We start from the raw sequence: 14,634 nt of genomic DNA, 5'->3' as shown, positions 1-14,634 counted from the left end.
GAAGTATTTGAATTTTCTATTAATGTTAGCCCGTTTCACAATGTGTTGCACTACACTCCCCAGCATGCACTGCAACATAATGTACTCCGACTCTCCTACCCCAACAACAGTCTATGGGGCACTGGTTACACCTCAATTCTACACAATTCTGCGCAATTCCACACCAGTCAGCTGCAGTTCAACCAATATAAACGCTTAACGTCAGCTCACCAGCTCGGGAATTGAGCCCAAGCCTTAATGAACTTGCAGCGAAGAAAAGATGCCAGGTGTCTAGTTTAAGTAGATAGGTAGGTTTAAAAGACTGAGCTCCTGGGGACATTTACATTTAGAATATTTCAAGCGTCCATGTTAATATTTAGGGTCTACTACATGTATCTGTATTTTACTGTTGACGTTCTTGCATGTTTTGAATAAACAATGGCCAGTTCTGGTTTTAGCACGGCATGAATAAAAATGAGCTAGAAACGTTTTTTCTCCGGCCCACGAATTTGGTGAGAGGTGCCAATATGGCCCTTTTACTGGTTGAGTTCGACACCCCTGCCCTAAAGGGATATAGTGGGGTTTTGTTTTTTCCTAAGGTACAAATCTGGTACATACTAGATACTATATGGTGAGCACCCAATACTTTTAGGTGCACACCAGATCATATTGGGAGCTCACCATAGTATCTCGCCTGATTTTACATAAAAATACAGCACATCCCTTCAGGGGGCTCCGCACAAAGTACTTGTAGTCTTTCAAAAGTTTACTTCCACCTTCAAGTTAGATCAGCGGGGCTTTTCAGCATCTTTAACCCAGGAAATCTTGCTTTAGACTGTCGCGCTGCTGTGAGAGGAGAGCCGACTGTTTACAGCAGATGTAGGGATGGTTACATTTTTCCAGAAGGTCTCTTTAATTGAATGTGCCTTTGAATAAGTATGTTTTACAGAGATTACAGCATTACAGGCTGTGTCTAATACTGTTAGCTGTATGTAAGGACTGCAGTCACCGCTTTCACTGTTCAGTCAGGGCGGCTCTGTGCGCCGGTACTTTTGTTATTTTTGTTCTTTCGCTCTTCAGCTGTTCTGGTAAAATCTGAGCTGCTGGAGCGATTCAGCCGGACAGACTCGCCTGTCAGCTCGGGCGCAGCTGAATTCCTCCTGGATGTATCATCTGACTGAGGAAACATCACATGACAGACACTCAATAGTTACGGCGAATCGAAAACGAAACGAAACTCAGTCAGAGCGCGGAGGGAAGCGCAGAGTCAGAGTCAGAGTCAGCGCAGAGATAAAGCTCTTCACCTTTGTTCTGTTGGAGCGGTCATGTGCTTCCTCTGGTCTCCTCTCGTCCTGTTCCAGAGACTTTTCTCCACACGTCCACCCGGTAAGCTTACAGTCTTTCAGTCCGCCCTTTTATTTCGTGCTGCGTTTGAGCAGAGAGGACCTTCTGTCCTGCGGTCTGTGAAATCGGCGAGGTGGTCTGTTCACTGCAGTGCGAGTTCAGCAGCAGTGATTTCTCTGTAAACTCCCTCAGTTTGGGTTTTACCTGTTTGGGCTCGTGAGTGAGCTGATCTCTGTAGTCAGTGATGTTATGACTCGGTGCGGAGGAAGAGCGAAGCTGCGCTCCAGGTGAGTCTGCAGGGCTGCAGTCGGAGCTATAAACTAGACGCTGCTCCAGTTTCTCTCCACACCTCGCTCTTCTTCTCGCACTGGAGGAGCAGATGGAGACAGTGCTGCTCATAAACCCACATCTTATTGCAGGTGTGAAACGACATGGCGAAGAGACGCCGGTGTTCTTTGACCTGGAGACTACAGGACTGGGTAAGTAGACTGTAAACCCCTGAGTTTCTCTCATGAGCTCATTTCACCTCTTGTTTGTAGTTTGTCCCTGACGGTGTTCGCCCTGCTGGAAATAATGGACTTTATATGAAACTCTAGCTGGATATTCGACTTTCTCTCGTCGATTTCTCCTGAAATAAACGAGCAGAAATGCTCACAGTTACACTCCCTCACTCCTCAGAGCGCAGAGAACAAACTACAGCCCAACATTTTTCAAAAGGATCAGCCTGTAAGTTCTGCGGGACATGAAGGCAAAACAGCGACCCGCTCGAGTTTAAGGGAGCGTCTAAAAAGTGCGCAGCCTGTAAGTCTGTAAAGGTTCACATGTGAACACAGGTTGTTGAGGCTGCAGTGGATGTTTAGGGTGATAGTCGTATAGAGGAGGATTTACAGCAGAGTTCAGTAGTAATACAGTAATAAATAGATTATTACCAAAAATGAACAATAAATAAGTAACTTTTGAACACTTTCATGGTTGTAGTAGGTACAGAAGAGAATCAATAACGTAGTACAGATGAAATATCGAATGTCAATAGCATGGATTCAATAATAATATTTGAATTGAAAATTAAATTATACTAAAAATCAACAGTGAGACAGAAGTTTGTAGTACACACTTAAAACAATGGGTCTTCAAGGGTTCTTTAGTAAAGGAAATGGTTGTATATAGAACTATAAACATTCAAAGAACCTTTTGCATGATTGAAAGGTTCTAGCACTGAAAAGGGGTTCCTCTATAGTTACAATGTCAAGCTTGTAACAATAGAAGAACCCCTTTCAAAAAGCTTCTATATAGGACCATATACAACACATTAATCTCAACACATTAACATCACATTAATCTCAACACATTAACATCAATCTGGAGAACGCTTTCATAATGCAAAGAGCTCTTTAATCACGCAAAGAGTTCTTTGACTTATAGCTTATAGTTCTATATACAACCATTTTCCTCACTAAAGAAACCTTGAAGAACCATTGTTTTTAAGTCTGTATGTTCTTATGGGGATAGGTCATTCACCCTTCTCGGTACCTAACACAGCTTTATAAGTGTTAAAAAAGTGTTTTTTTAGTAATTTAGTTTAAATTTTACATTTTAAATGTATTACAGTGCTACTTGACTTTCATGAAATATTTTATCTGCAGTAAGTCATTCATCCTCCTCTGTACCTACTACTGAACTGCCTCAAGGAGAGATCTGGAAATGGTTAAACACATCGACACAAATAAAAACACAATCATTTATTTATTTGTATTTATTCTGATGTCAGTGTTTTTTTAACATATAAATACTGCCAAGATTTTACACAGTACTGTAGCTAATGCTAAGATTTTAGCAAACATCAAGACTTGATCACTTCTAAAACAGTCATTAAGTACAGTCACTGTAAACATCAGAAACAGTGCTGTATTCTGGGTAAACAGTTTAATTCAGTTTGACATGATAAGGCACCAGTGAGGATCCAGTGGTGTGTCAGTCCAGTTTTACTGGTACAAAAAGCCAGTTTCAGTGAGGGTTTAAAAAGGTTTGAATTCTAAATCTCGTTTCCCTACAGACACTGCTGGATGTGACATAGTCCAGCTCTCGGCCGTCAGTGGAGACCAGGTTTTTAACGTCTACATGCTCCCTCGCTGCCCCATAACCGTAGGCGCCTCTAGAGTTACAGGCCTGACCACCAAAGGCCGAAAACTTTTCCTGTACGGGCAGCCAGTGGATACAGTCCCAGTGCAAGAGGCTCTGATGTCATTCATCTCCTTCCTGAAGACCCTCAGTAAACCATTTCTGGTGGGCCACAACTGTAAGCGGTTTGACTGCCCCATTCTGCTGCGGATCCTGAGGGAGTTCTATCTGCTGGACCAGTTCAGAGACGTGGTGTCAAGCTTTCTGGACACACTGCTTCTGAGTAGAGAGATGTTTGCACTACCGAAGTACTCTCAGCCCTACCTGGTCCAGCATTTCCTCCAAAAGAGCTACGGAGCTCACAATGCTACCGAGGATGTGAAAGCACTGCAGGATCTGTACACAGTGTGGAGGCCAAACATAGAGCTGCTCAACAGGCACAAGTTTATCCTGTAGCAGACACAGGAGTCAGCTAGTTCATATGCTTTTATTAGTTAGTGCAGTAGTTACTTCATTCATAGTAGCTACTGAATAATAAGCCTTAATAACAGAACAATAAGCTCAGGGCATAAGGGTTCATTTGGGATCTAGAACAGTTTTGACTTGATGCGAGTTAATCTTTAACACCTTTAAGTCCAGTTATTTGATACAACTTGTACTTGAGACTCGTATTGATGTTGCTCATTCAACTCAGTCAACATCAAGAAAAACTCATCCTGATCTTTTACACAACACACTCTGATGGCACCCTTGATAAAACTCAACAAACTCAACAAACAAACAGACAACCATACTGTATGCCTAACACATGGGTAACATACATATATTTTGAAACGGTTAATAGCGCCTATAAGATAAACAAGGATTAATAATCATGTAACTTGTCATTGGAAAAACTGACCAATCAAATGGAGATCAGGTATCTGAGAGACATTAAAAGGTACATATAGCACAAACTGAAGGTGTGAATTTGTAGTTCAGTCCTGTTTGCATTTGCATAGTTTTGTTTAATCTGGAATAATTCAATCAGATAAAACTCCATTAACTCTTTTCATTCAGCAAAATACCTCAAATGACTGATACACAAAGTCCTTCTCTACTTTAGCATGGTAATAACCTATCAGTTGGTGTCTTGAAGGTGCTGTTTTCACTTATCAGGCTGATTAAAACTGTGGTCTGAGTAACAGTCTGAGTGTAGACCTGCATGTCAAACACAGTATCAACATTCATTTCAGTAGTGATTTTAGAGCTGGATTACAATAAAATATATTTTGTCCCTGTAGTTTATCAAACATGCTACTAGCAGTGAACAAACTCAGGCCTTACAATCTATGCAAAATGACTGTCAATCCATTTTTACGTGTTTTATTTTGTCCAGTTACTCCAGTATAGGTCTCTGTATAAGTTTACATTGTGTATATATATAAGAATAATACGAATGGATTTCACCTGACATACCTGCAACCTGCATACTGTACAAATCAGATTACTGTCTGGACGTTGTATCGCAGAACATCAAATCTGATTAAACAAGTACTGAAAAAATGTGTGTACTGAATCTCGTTTATGCTGGCCACTGAATATTTTCACTTCACATTACATGCAGCTGTGAATCTCCACTCACAAAGGAAATGAGCATTTTCTGTCTCAAGCTGTTCTATTTAAAGGTACAAAGATTTGACAAAGTGCATATGCTCAGTTCTCCAAAATGGTCAAGTTCCTTGGTCTGAAAATTTCTTATATTGTAAAAGAAGACAAGGCCATGGTCTTTGACTACAGTTTTACCAAGCCTCACACTAAACTGAAGACCATAAGCATGAAAAAAATATACACAGACCATTTACTTCTGGAATGAGGGCGTGTCCTTTTTGCTAGAAATGATTTATGTAATATTGATATCAATGTGGCGAGATTTAAAGGGAAACAAAGACATGATAAACAGGCTTACCACACAACGGTGTTTCATTACATACTTTATATTGTTAAAATGTCACATTATATTGTTATTGACAAAAGGTGAAGTTACCAAACAGAAATAAAAAGCTCGGAGGGCATGCAAGGCAACTTTCTTTACAGGGATATTTCATCTACTCTTACACAGGAGAATATCAGGCCAATTAGCCAGTGTTTGTGGCCAACAGTGAATGAAAACTAATGTCATTTAGACATCGTCAAAACAAAACACATTAAATTGCATTCATTGTTGGCCATTTCTACAATACTGCTTTTGCAGAAACACAAAGCCGGTTTTGGGTCAAATCTTAAACCTAAATCTGTCAACAAACACAAAGTTTTTCCACCTTGCCTAGATTCCAATAGATATCCACAGCAGTGCGCTTTGGGAGCTGGTAGCTGCGCTTTCTGAACAGGTCTGACAGTTACAGGAGCGATATCTCTTGAGATGGGTGCTGTTAAGGATGTGAAGCTTAGGTGTTCTCTTAAAATGTCCCATTAGTTTTGAGATCATCTGAGCTGTGAAGCAACATTTAATCATCCATTTCCACGTCTTCTGCCAACTTCTGCACCATCTTCTCCTCCAGCTTTTTGGCTTCTCCTATACAACAAAAAAGGGTTATCAATACATGGATCCATATTATGGCAAACTTCTGTATTTGTTATCAAAAGTTGTGAAGAAGGCCACACATTTCATGTGATGTACACAGCACAGCGCTGGGAGATATGGCCAAGAATGTTATTGATCAATTTTCATATCAATCAATTTCGATAATTATCACGATAAATGTGTCCACTCATTATTTCTTTCAAGTTTAACAGCAGATATTTACTCTTGAGTGAAAGTTGAAGAAACCACACAGTCAGAACACACTCCAAACAGCAGAACACATCTGTCATGGGATAGTGGGAGAAAGTTTCCCCAAGATAGCTGTTTTTACCAGCTGGTTAAAGCAGCACTGTCACACGCACAGCATGGCCACAATTTTTGTAATATTCCTAATTTAAAAAGAAAACAGACTATTTTTTAGCTGTCTGGTGACGAGTGCTAGGCTACCTGGTTACAGGTTCTCAACAACGTTAGCTTAGTACGAACAGCAAACATTAGCTGGTTCGGTACGTCAGGGATGGATCACACCGCCTTACTGCCATCACTCCTACCACATCCATGCCAGAGCATATCACAGTATTCAGACACCAGCTAGTACGTCTGGGTTTCTCTGTTTTATCGTAGCAGTTTAAAGGGCGGAAGAACCACAATTTATCTGACGCTCGCTGTGTAAAACTGCAGTTAGATTCTCTTGCACTAGTCAAACAATGTCCTCCTTTTAGGTGTGTTTACACTGAAATCAGTGTTTATCGCTGCAGCTCACTACAGTAACATCAATTCGGCCGTGCGAGTGACAGAGTGCTGCTTCAAGTTCCAGCTGCTAAAAACAGCTACAGGTACAGCATTTTTATTTTTTATTTTTTTCAAAATTGTGCTGTAACGAGTAAAAAATCCACTTTTCCTTCTTTTGCTGCTTGAGAATGCACCAATACTAAAATATGACTGAGCACTGTAACACACAGACCACTTTGGCTGTAGGTGTGTGGAGCAGACGTGATTCATCACTGCTAAAGCTTGTTACAATGTTAGAAAAGAGGCAAGTTCGCTGTAGGACAGTACAGTTACGCCACTTGTCACTCACACTTGGTCAGAGCAGAACAGATCACTGATCGCTCCACTCAGACAGGCAAGGTATGACCCCATGTTTCAGATGTTATGCCATGTTTTTTGAGTAGTCTGCCTCCTGGCTACAGACGTGGGTACTGCCTATTAAAACTGTAAAACACTGATGGTTTCCCCTCACATAGACTAGATATATTAATGGCTGCCAAAGTGTGTTTGGTGACCCATTCAGTCCCCACCCACTCCCTCCTTGAATCACGTCGAAAAACTCGTAAGTGTGCGACGACAGGGTAGTGTCGCTTTTCTTACAGTAGAAAACACCACCAGGCTGATGCTGGAACGTCAAAGTGTGAGAATGGTCTATTACAACAAACATTTCTTGTACATTTCTTATATTTCTATCAAGGAAAGCTAAATTGCAACACTTATCATTATCGCCAAGCCCAAAATGTACAAATGCAGATGGTGTAACAAAAATCACACAGCATATACCTGTTACAACATTAAAAAACAGAGGCAACTTATATACCATATTTTCATTACAAATGTCTACATATGGGGAGTTTTGTTCCAAAACTATTGCATTATTTTTCTTTTTTCCTCCATGATATGCTGTGGGAGGGCTTTACACATAAGAAATATCAATGCTATATATTAATATATTAATTAATACTACCTTTTTTTTCCATTTTCATCAGCCTTTTTTCCCCCTTTTAAAACCTTGTTATAGGTACAAAGTAGCACCCTAGATTACATACATATCTCAAACATATCACTGACTACATATCTGTGAACTGCCAGTAGACGGCTTTTACCTGCATGTGGTGCTTTGATGAGGTGGATGTTCTTCTTGACTTCGTTGATGGCTTCTGCCTTCTCCAGCTCTTTGCCCTTCTTCAGTCTTTACGACAAAAGAAAAAGTTGAAAGTCCATTGACTCAGCAGATTAACAATGTATACAGCAAGAAGTATTTTCATGTTTTACTATCAAGAGAGAACTAAAGCCACCCTCACTGGACACAGAGGACATTTTTAAAATAAAAACCATTAAGAATTAATTCATTCATTAGCAAGTTTTTAGAAGTCAGAAGTTTAATAATAAAACAGTCTCACCTGTTCATGATAAACCGAGCCTGTCGTTTCTGTTTGATAGACTCTACCTTCTTCATTGCTTCCACTAAAGAAGGAAAACAAAACAAAATTACACCTCAAACCACCGTCATTAAACAACACCAGATCTGTGTACCGATGTAATCCTTACTCATGGAATACGTACCTGTCTTGCTCCATAAGGTCCTGTTGTATTTGACTGGAATATTTCTGCGCTGTTCAAACTCTAGTGAGTTATCCTGGGACAGGGGATTGATAATATAATTAGGATAAATGTTACAATTAAACTTTTTTGTATTTTGTTTATTGAACACTTAGTTGACTTTTTAAATAAGTTTAAAGCACTGCTAGTTGTACAAGTTTGCTGAAAAGGCCATTAATATTAAAGATATCCTTAAATAATTAGGTAGATATATAAGCCACTTACCACTGTCAATTCCTTGCCAGCAGCTTTCCTGAATGCTTTGGTCCACCTGGTCTTCCTTGGATTGCGCTTCTTCTTGAAGTTTTTGTGACATTTTGATTTGCAAAATCTAAATACCTGTGCGAGAAACACGAAAGCCAAATAAGATGAGAGTATAAATATATGTATACACGCAAAGCACGTGTTTTACAAAACAGCAGCATGTATTAGACATTGCTTGGGTTTGTGTCTTGGCCAATGTTAAGCTTAATGAGCCCAAAGCACCTGACCACTAAATAATCTACAGTATATTCAAGGGCTTTGTGAATTCATTCCAAATGTTAGTGAGCTGGAGTTAATTTAATACTTTCCAGCCTACGGAAAACTCTTACGAGCAGTCAGTTACCAACCGTCGACAATATTCAATAAGACCATGTTCACACTACCAGAATGAAGTGGCGGAAATCTGATTTATTGCCAAACCGATGTATATTTTTTCAAGTGCTGTGTGAAAACAATTCTTTTCAAATGACCTAAAAACCACATTAAATCTGACCTGACTGGTCAAACTGAGGCTCTGTTCATACTCTATCTGTATTAAAAGCTGTCTAAGGTGATCTGATTATGCATCTCAAATGCTGGAGAAAAGGTACTCTGTACATTTACTACATCAGTCTCTCACTACATTTGTTATCACACAAAAATGTCCTGTGAGCCGTTGTTCATGTACATACACAGACTGTAACAAACATTTAGACTGCATAGATTGCAAATCTATATACAAATGGGAGAGACGTTACTTTTTCCAGCGTACAAACGTTACGTGGTCATGTGTGTCTACGACCACCTCCAAAGGTGGTTTGAGCATTCAGATCTCAATGTGTCTCCAAGCCACACTGGACCTCTGTCACATCTGTCCACTTACAAACAAATTTGCCAAGACACATGTAAATGTTAAGTGTGAATGGGGCCTGAAACACATGTCCAGAGATCAGATCTGAAACCACAAACAAGTGGGCTTTGAATAAGACTGGAAAAAACGTTTCCTGTTCAAAGCAGACAGCTGTCTGTCTGAGTAAAGTCCATCATATGTAACTCGGATACATGTCCAACTTGTGGTCATGCAATCATATTGATAACTGTCAGATGAGATCTAATGCGTTTTGCTCCACTGCACTTGCACACATTACTGTCATCACCCAGTGTGGGCAGCGTGGCAGCAATTAAAGCATTAACACATCTGGCCTTTTTTCACCTTTTCGCCATTTTTAAGAAAAACTGAGAGCAAATAACTTATGATGAAGGCTTGTGCTGCTGGTTGACACATGAAGAAGGTAGATCATTCACATGACGTTACTGAGATGCACGCATTAGGCGTCCAACTAACATGGGTCACTTACAAACACAAAAGTGAATATCAAGGCAGAGAGCCTGGATCTGAGCAAAAACAGTGAATTAAGCAATAAGAACTGTGAAATGAACGCAGCCATAGAGCTGATCAACGGCCTGAATGTCTGAGGTTTGTGGAGACACCACTGTTACTGAAGAACAGACATACCGCCCTTCAGTTTCAAAAGTTTAACTGACCCAGTTTATCGATTTTAACACTTCACTCATGTCCTTGACATCAGAGCTCCTGTCACCTTACATTTCCATCAGACAGAGATCTTACTGGAGGGCGTATGTTTGGTTCAGATGTTCAGAAAGGTGTCTACATCAGTGGATCTCACACACCGACCATTACAGTAATAATCATAACAGCAGACACATTCCCGAGTGTCGTTTTTCTAAAACACATTCAAATATCAATATTTCGGAAATTAAAACATTGACGAAAATGGTTTAAAGCGTTTACTAGGCTAACGTTACTGATAAACTTCACAGAAACTGAAAATTAACGTTAACGACGAAGCTGAAATTGGCTTCTTGTTCGAATTTTCCCGTTCCACCTTAAACGGTGCAGCAGTTACATTCTGGCATCTCGAACATTATGATAACTGCTGGCATTTAAGGTGGAGCAGGAACATTTTAACAAAAACCTGACGAATAAAAAGCCAACTTCAGCCTCGCAGATGAACATTAGCTAAGCTAGTTGGCCTGTGCCGCTGACGTTAGACACAAAGCCTTCATCGAAATCGGGAATGGAGCTAAATATCCCACAATAAACACTGTTCTAGCAACGAGAGATAGTCGGAGGAGGTCTAGGTGATGTTCAGAGACCACACTCAAATCACCACAGCCAGAAGTCAATCCCCCAACAGTCTAAGTTGATATAGTCTCCTGTTAGCACAACATTAGCTACCTCAGCTAGCGCTACCTTAGCTAGCCCAGCTAAGCTAGTCATCGTCGAAGGCCCACTAACGTAGTTACTGATGTAACTCGGCTAAACCGGACACACAGCCGGGCGAGTCACCTTGCAGTCGTTGCGGACAAACATCATGCCGTGTCCAGGGTAAACCGGCCCCGAGCAGAAATAACACTTTTCGACCCGCATTCTGGCTCCGCAGCGTCTCTCTGATCAGTCCATGTGTTTACGGCTCGGCGTGGAAACTCTGAAAGGAAACACTGAACACACGTTTCCTGCCTTCAGTCTCACCCGAGGCGGCCGCCTCTCACCGCCATCTGCAGAGCTGGACCACGAACTGCAGCTCTCCGTCATCTGCGCTCATTACCGCTCTCAGCAAAGGGGAGCTCCACCGATTTGTCCAAATTTCTGCATAATTTACTCACTAAAAAAAGTAGTTTAGAGTGTTTTGATGTTAAATGGTTCACTGTAGAGAACTTGTAACAAAGTGTTACAAGTAAAAATGTAAATCTAAAAATGTAACCATTGCTTCATTTGTTGTAAAGAAGTCTACTTGGATCCTACAGGAATGTCCCGTTAGTCTCTAGAGTGAGATATTCTGGTTTAAAAGCAGGGGACCTTGAAAGTGGGAGGAACTTCTGGAGCACCACAGCTGCTTTGGGGCAGGTACTTGAGGGTGGGCTGTTTTATTTGTTTTTATTATCACACAAGTCTGGATAATGCAGAAAGAAGCCAGATGGGGTGGGGATGGATAGAGCAGGGGGTGGGCTTCCAATGTTTGTTTGATGTATTTGCACGTTTCATGCTGACTATTGCAGTGAGGGAAAACTGATGGACAAAAACACAAACAGGATATAAAATCATGAGTTTTGTCAAAAGAGGTGCAACAATGCACAGCAGAATATTGCACAACACTGATGTTGCAGGTAAAGCAGATGAGCCTAGAGTAGTTCTAAATCTGTGGCAAGGACAACAGAGGACTGGAGTCTATTCTACTCTAATACTGCAGTAACGTTTCTCTTAGAACCTTTGTTCAAGCCTTTATGATACAAATGAGTGATCTTCTTTCAGATACACTTGCAATCGCTGGACTTAAAAAATCTTCAGATCTGTATGGTTTCTCATATTCAGTTCATTTCCAAATCATACAGAGAGCCAGCTCTCCAACGATGATCATTATCCTCATATTTAAACAAGTGAAACTGACAGCAGCACACACAAGACAACCATATCAACTTGAAGAAATATTTTTTATTAAACTTGCATTGTTCTGACCACCTTTGGCATGTATAAAACTGGTAAAAACAACCTTTCACTTTTTTTAGGAGTGCTGTTAACACTTTAGGGGAAGCAAACATTTTATAAAATTAAAACAAACACAGAAATATAAAGCTAATTAATACTGTACAGACAAAATGGTGCATTCAAATATGCATATTTAAAGTAAAGAAAACAGCAAGAGAATTATAAAATTCGGCCACTTGGGTGGAAAAATGGGAAAGTGTTAGCCAAATCATACAGTTTTCCCTATTGTTTATGTTTGCAGTGAGTGACCCATAAAAATAACTTCCAAAAGCACAAACAATAACACATACAAAACTAACCCAAAGAATGCAACACAATTACACTCCCCCTGTGAAACATTTGGTTTTCCTATTGAGTCTACCCATTCAGCTTTACATTCACATTCTGAGAGGTTTCCGTGGAATGGCATGCTCAATGAAGCATGGCTTGTGCCCTTGCTCTGTTATGGATATGAATTTGGTGCAGCGGTCAAAACAAGATGCAACTTTATGAGAATAAAAAACACAGTCTACTCAGTACACTAGGGTGACCATAACAATCTTTGGTTTAGATTTCTTGTTTATTAAAAGGCGTAAAAAACTGATTTTGTTGAACCTCACTTAAAAGGGCTGTGTCCAAACTGCTTGATTAAACATTGTTCCAGCTTATGAAATGAACTTTCACTAAATATCACCAAGTCGTTGCTGAAAAAACTGAATTTGTAACTGTGGCACAATCACACTCCACACATAATTCAAAATTGCACAGTCATTTGTCAGTCACACATGTCATCACTGTAATCTCAAACTCTTGGACATGAGGAAGACATATATCACAGTCCTCCGCACCTGTTACTCAGCATGTTTATATCCAACCCAGTTAAAGAAGTAAACAACTCTTTGGATAATAGCATCTGTCACCACTGCTGTTTAACTACAATCTATAAAGTAAGGTCATAAAGTAAATCATTGGGCTTATCCAATAGATAAACACTAAAGCTAACTTGCTAGACCAATGTGTTAAAGCTGAAATGGCATTCTTTGTGGCACTTACAATATACAGAAATATATTTTTATATATATCTTTGGAGGTAACAGTATTTTTTTTTTGGCATCATTCCACATCTCTGTAGCATTCGTTCATTCATTCTTTGGATCAGGTATCTTTTATATATTCATATATTGCAAAATGGCACTTCCACCATAAGGCCATTATGTTTTAAAGCTTTCAAGGTTTGATGCACTGAAAACACCAGTGCACTTAATATTTGGCTCTTACTTATCACCCAGAACTTAAGAGATAAGAAATAAAGAAATAAGGATAACCAAATCATACTGAAACTGAAGTCCTCCACTGAAGATACATATACAACTTAAGTCTCAAACTGAGCTCAACAACATCACAAATAATTCTCAGTAAAATGGAACAAAATATAAACTCTAGCTTAAATACAGTATTTGGGAAGAAAAATGGATCACATGACCCATCAGCAAAACTCAAAATCCCTCAGGTTATAAACTTAGTAAATCATTCTTCCTAATTAATCACACAACAAAACGCTGTTCAGAGGAGGCAGTTCTGAAAAAGTAAGCAAAGTTTGAAAAAGAATATTGCTAAAAAACCCAAACCAGAGCGAGGTATTTAGGATTCTTTGGCAGTTTGTCCATGAGAACCTTTCTCCAAGTTTACCCTTAAGCAGCTCTCGTTAGAATTAGGTGAAGTCTTTTTTAAGAACCTGAGGCACCTTAACCTGTTTCATAAGAAAAAAAAAAAGAGTAATAAAGTGTAAAATGTGACACATACAAAACATGGCTTATAAATAATGCAGACTCTGTCAGTAAGTTTAAGTAAGTGTAAATAATAAAAAAAGGTAAATCTGAGGTAGGTAGACAGCGGAGAGGGTTTAACAGCTCCCTCTAGTGCGGATGTAGAAAAAGGAAAAACAAAATTTTATTTAGGGTTTAACAGCTCCCTCTAGTGCGGATGTTGAAAAAGGAAAAACAAAATTTTATGGAAGGAACATTAAAACATTCTATAAAGACATTCATCATTTGGTGAGAGATTTTCCCCAGTACAGGCAGAGGAAAACAAAACTAGTAGGAAGTACATTCGTCATAAGTAGATCCCGAAGAAGGCTCAGATCCAAAAACCGCACATCTCTGAAGTCTTGTGAAGGTCGACCACTCCTCTTGAGCAGGTCTCTAAAATCTTGCAAGGGATGAGGAACATCTGAGGGTGTGCTTAATCCCTTGAGCCACCAGTGCATCATAAGTTTGTTTGGTAAAGCTATATGGACGTATTTGCCCGAAGGAAAATGCTGGTCTTTGGCTGTTTCATGTGGGTGAGCATATCCTGAGAGGTAGATGGTGCAAACTCTTTCCAGCCTGCATCACTGGCTGATTATGTATTTGAGAAGTGCAGTTAGGATAAAGTGGGGCTGAGAAGAGCAGGTGATGGTGAGGTAGAT

At 39.8% G+C, this 14,634-nt stretch overlaps 2 protein-coding genes across 2 annotated transcripts; one reads left to right on the top strand and one right to left on the bottom strand.

Moving 5' to 3' along the window:
* The first annotated feature begins 1,184 nt into the window (after window positions 1-1,184).
* Window positions 1,185-4,968, top strand: trex3 (three prime repair exonuclease 3). The gene is made up of 3 exons (XM_036576337.1): window positions 1,185-1,365; window positions 1,743-1,802; window positions 3,377-4,968. Exons 1-3 carry the CDS (start codon window positions 1,305-1,307, stop codon window positions 3,895-3,897), a joined length of 642 nt encoding a protein of 213 aa, XP_036432230.1. The 5' UTR covers window positions 1,185-1,304; the 3' UTR covers window positions 3,898-4,968.
* Window positions 4,969-5,385: 417 nt separating this feature from the next.
* rsl24d1 (ribosomal L24 domain containing 1) lies at window positions 5,386-11,160 on the bottom strand. Its single transcript, XM_036576339.1, has 6 exons — window positions 10,992-11,160; window positions 8,603-8,716; window positions 8,342-8,414; window positions 8,179-8,242; window positions 7,882-7,967; window positions 5,386-5,995 (listed from the first exon to the last, which is right to left on the bottom strand). The coding sequence occupies exons 1-6, from the start codon at window positions 11,070-11,072 to the stop codon at window positions 5,928-5,930; spliced, it is 486 nt and encodes a 161-aa protein (XP_036432232.1). The 5' UTR covers window positions 11,073-11,160; the 3' UTR covers window positions 5,386-5,927.
* Between the last annotated feature and the right edge of the window lie 3,474 nt (window positions 11,161-14,634).

This window comes from Colossoma macropomum, unplaced genomic scaffold, assembly GCF_904425465.1.
Source record: "Colossoma macropomum unplaced genomic scaffold, Colossoma_macropomum, whole genome shotgun sequence".
Classification (NCBI taxonomy): domain Eukaryota; kingdom Metazoa; phylum Chordata; class Actinopteri; order Characiformes; family Serrasalmidae; genus Colossoma; species Colossoma macropomum.
This window is presented reverse-complemented; position numbering and strand designations above follow the sequence as displayed.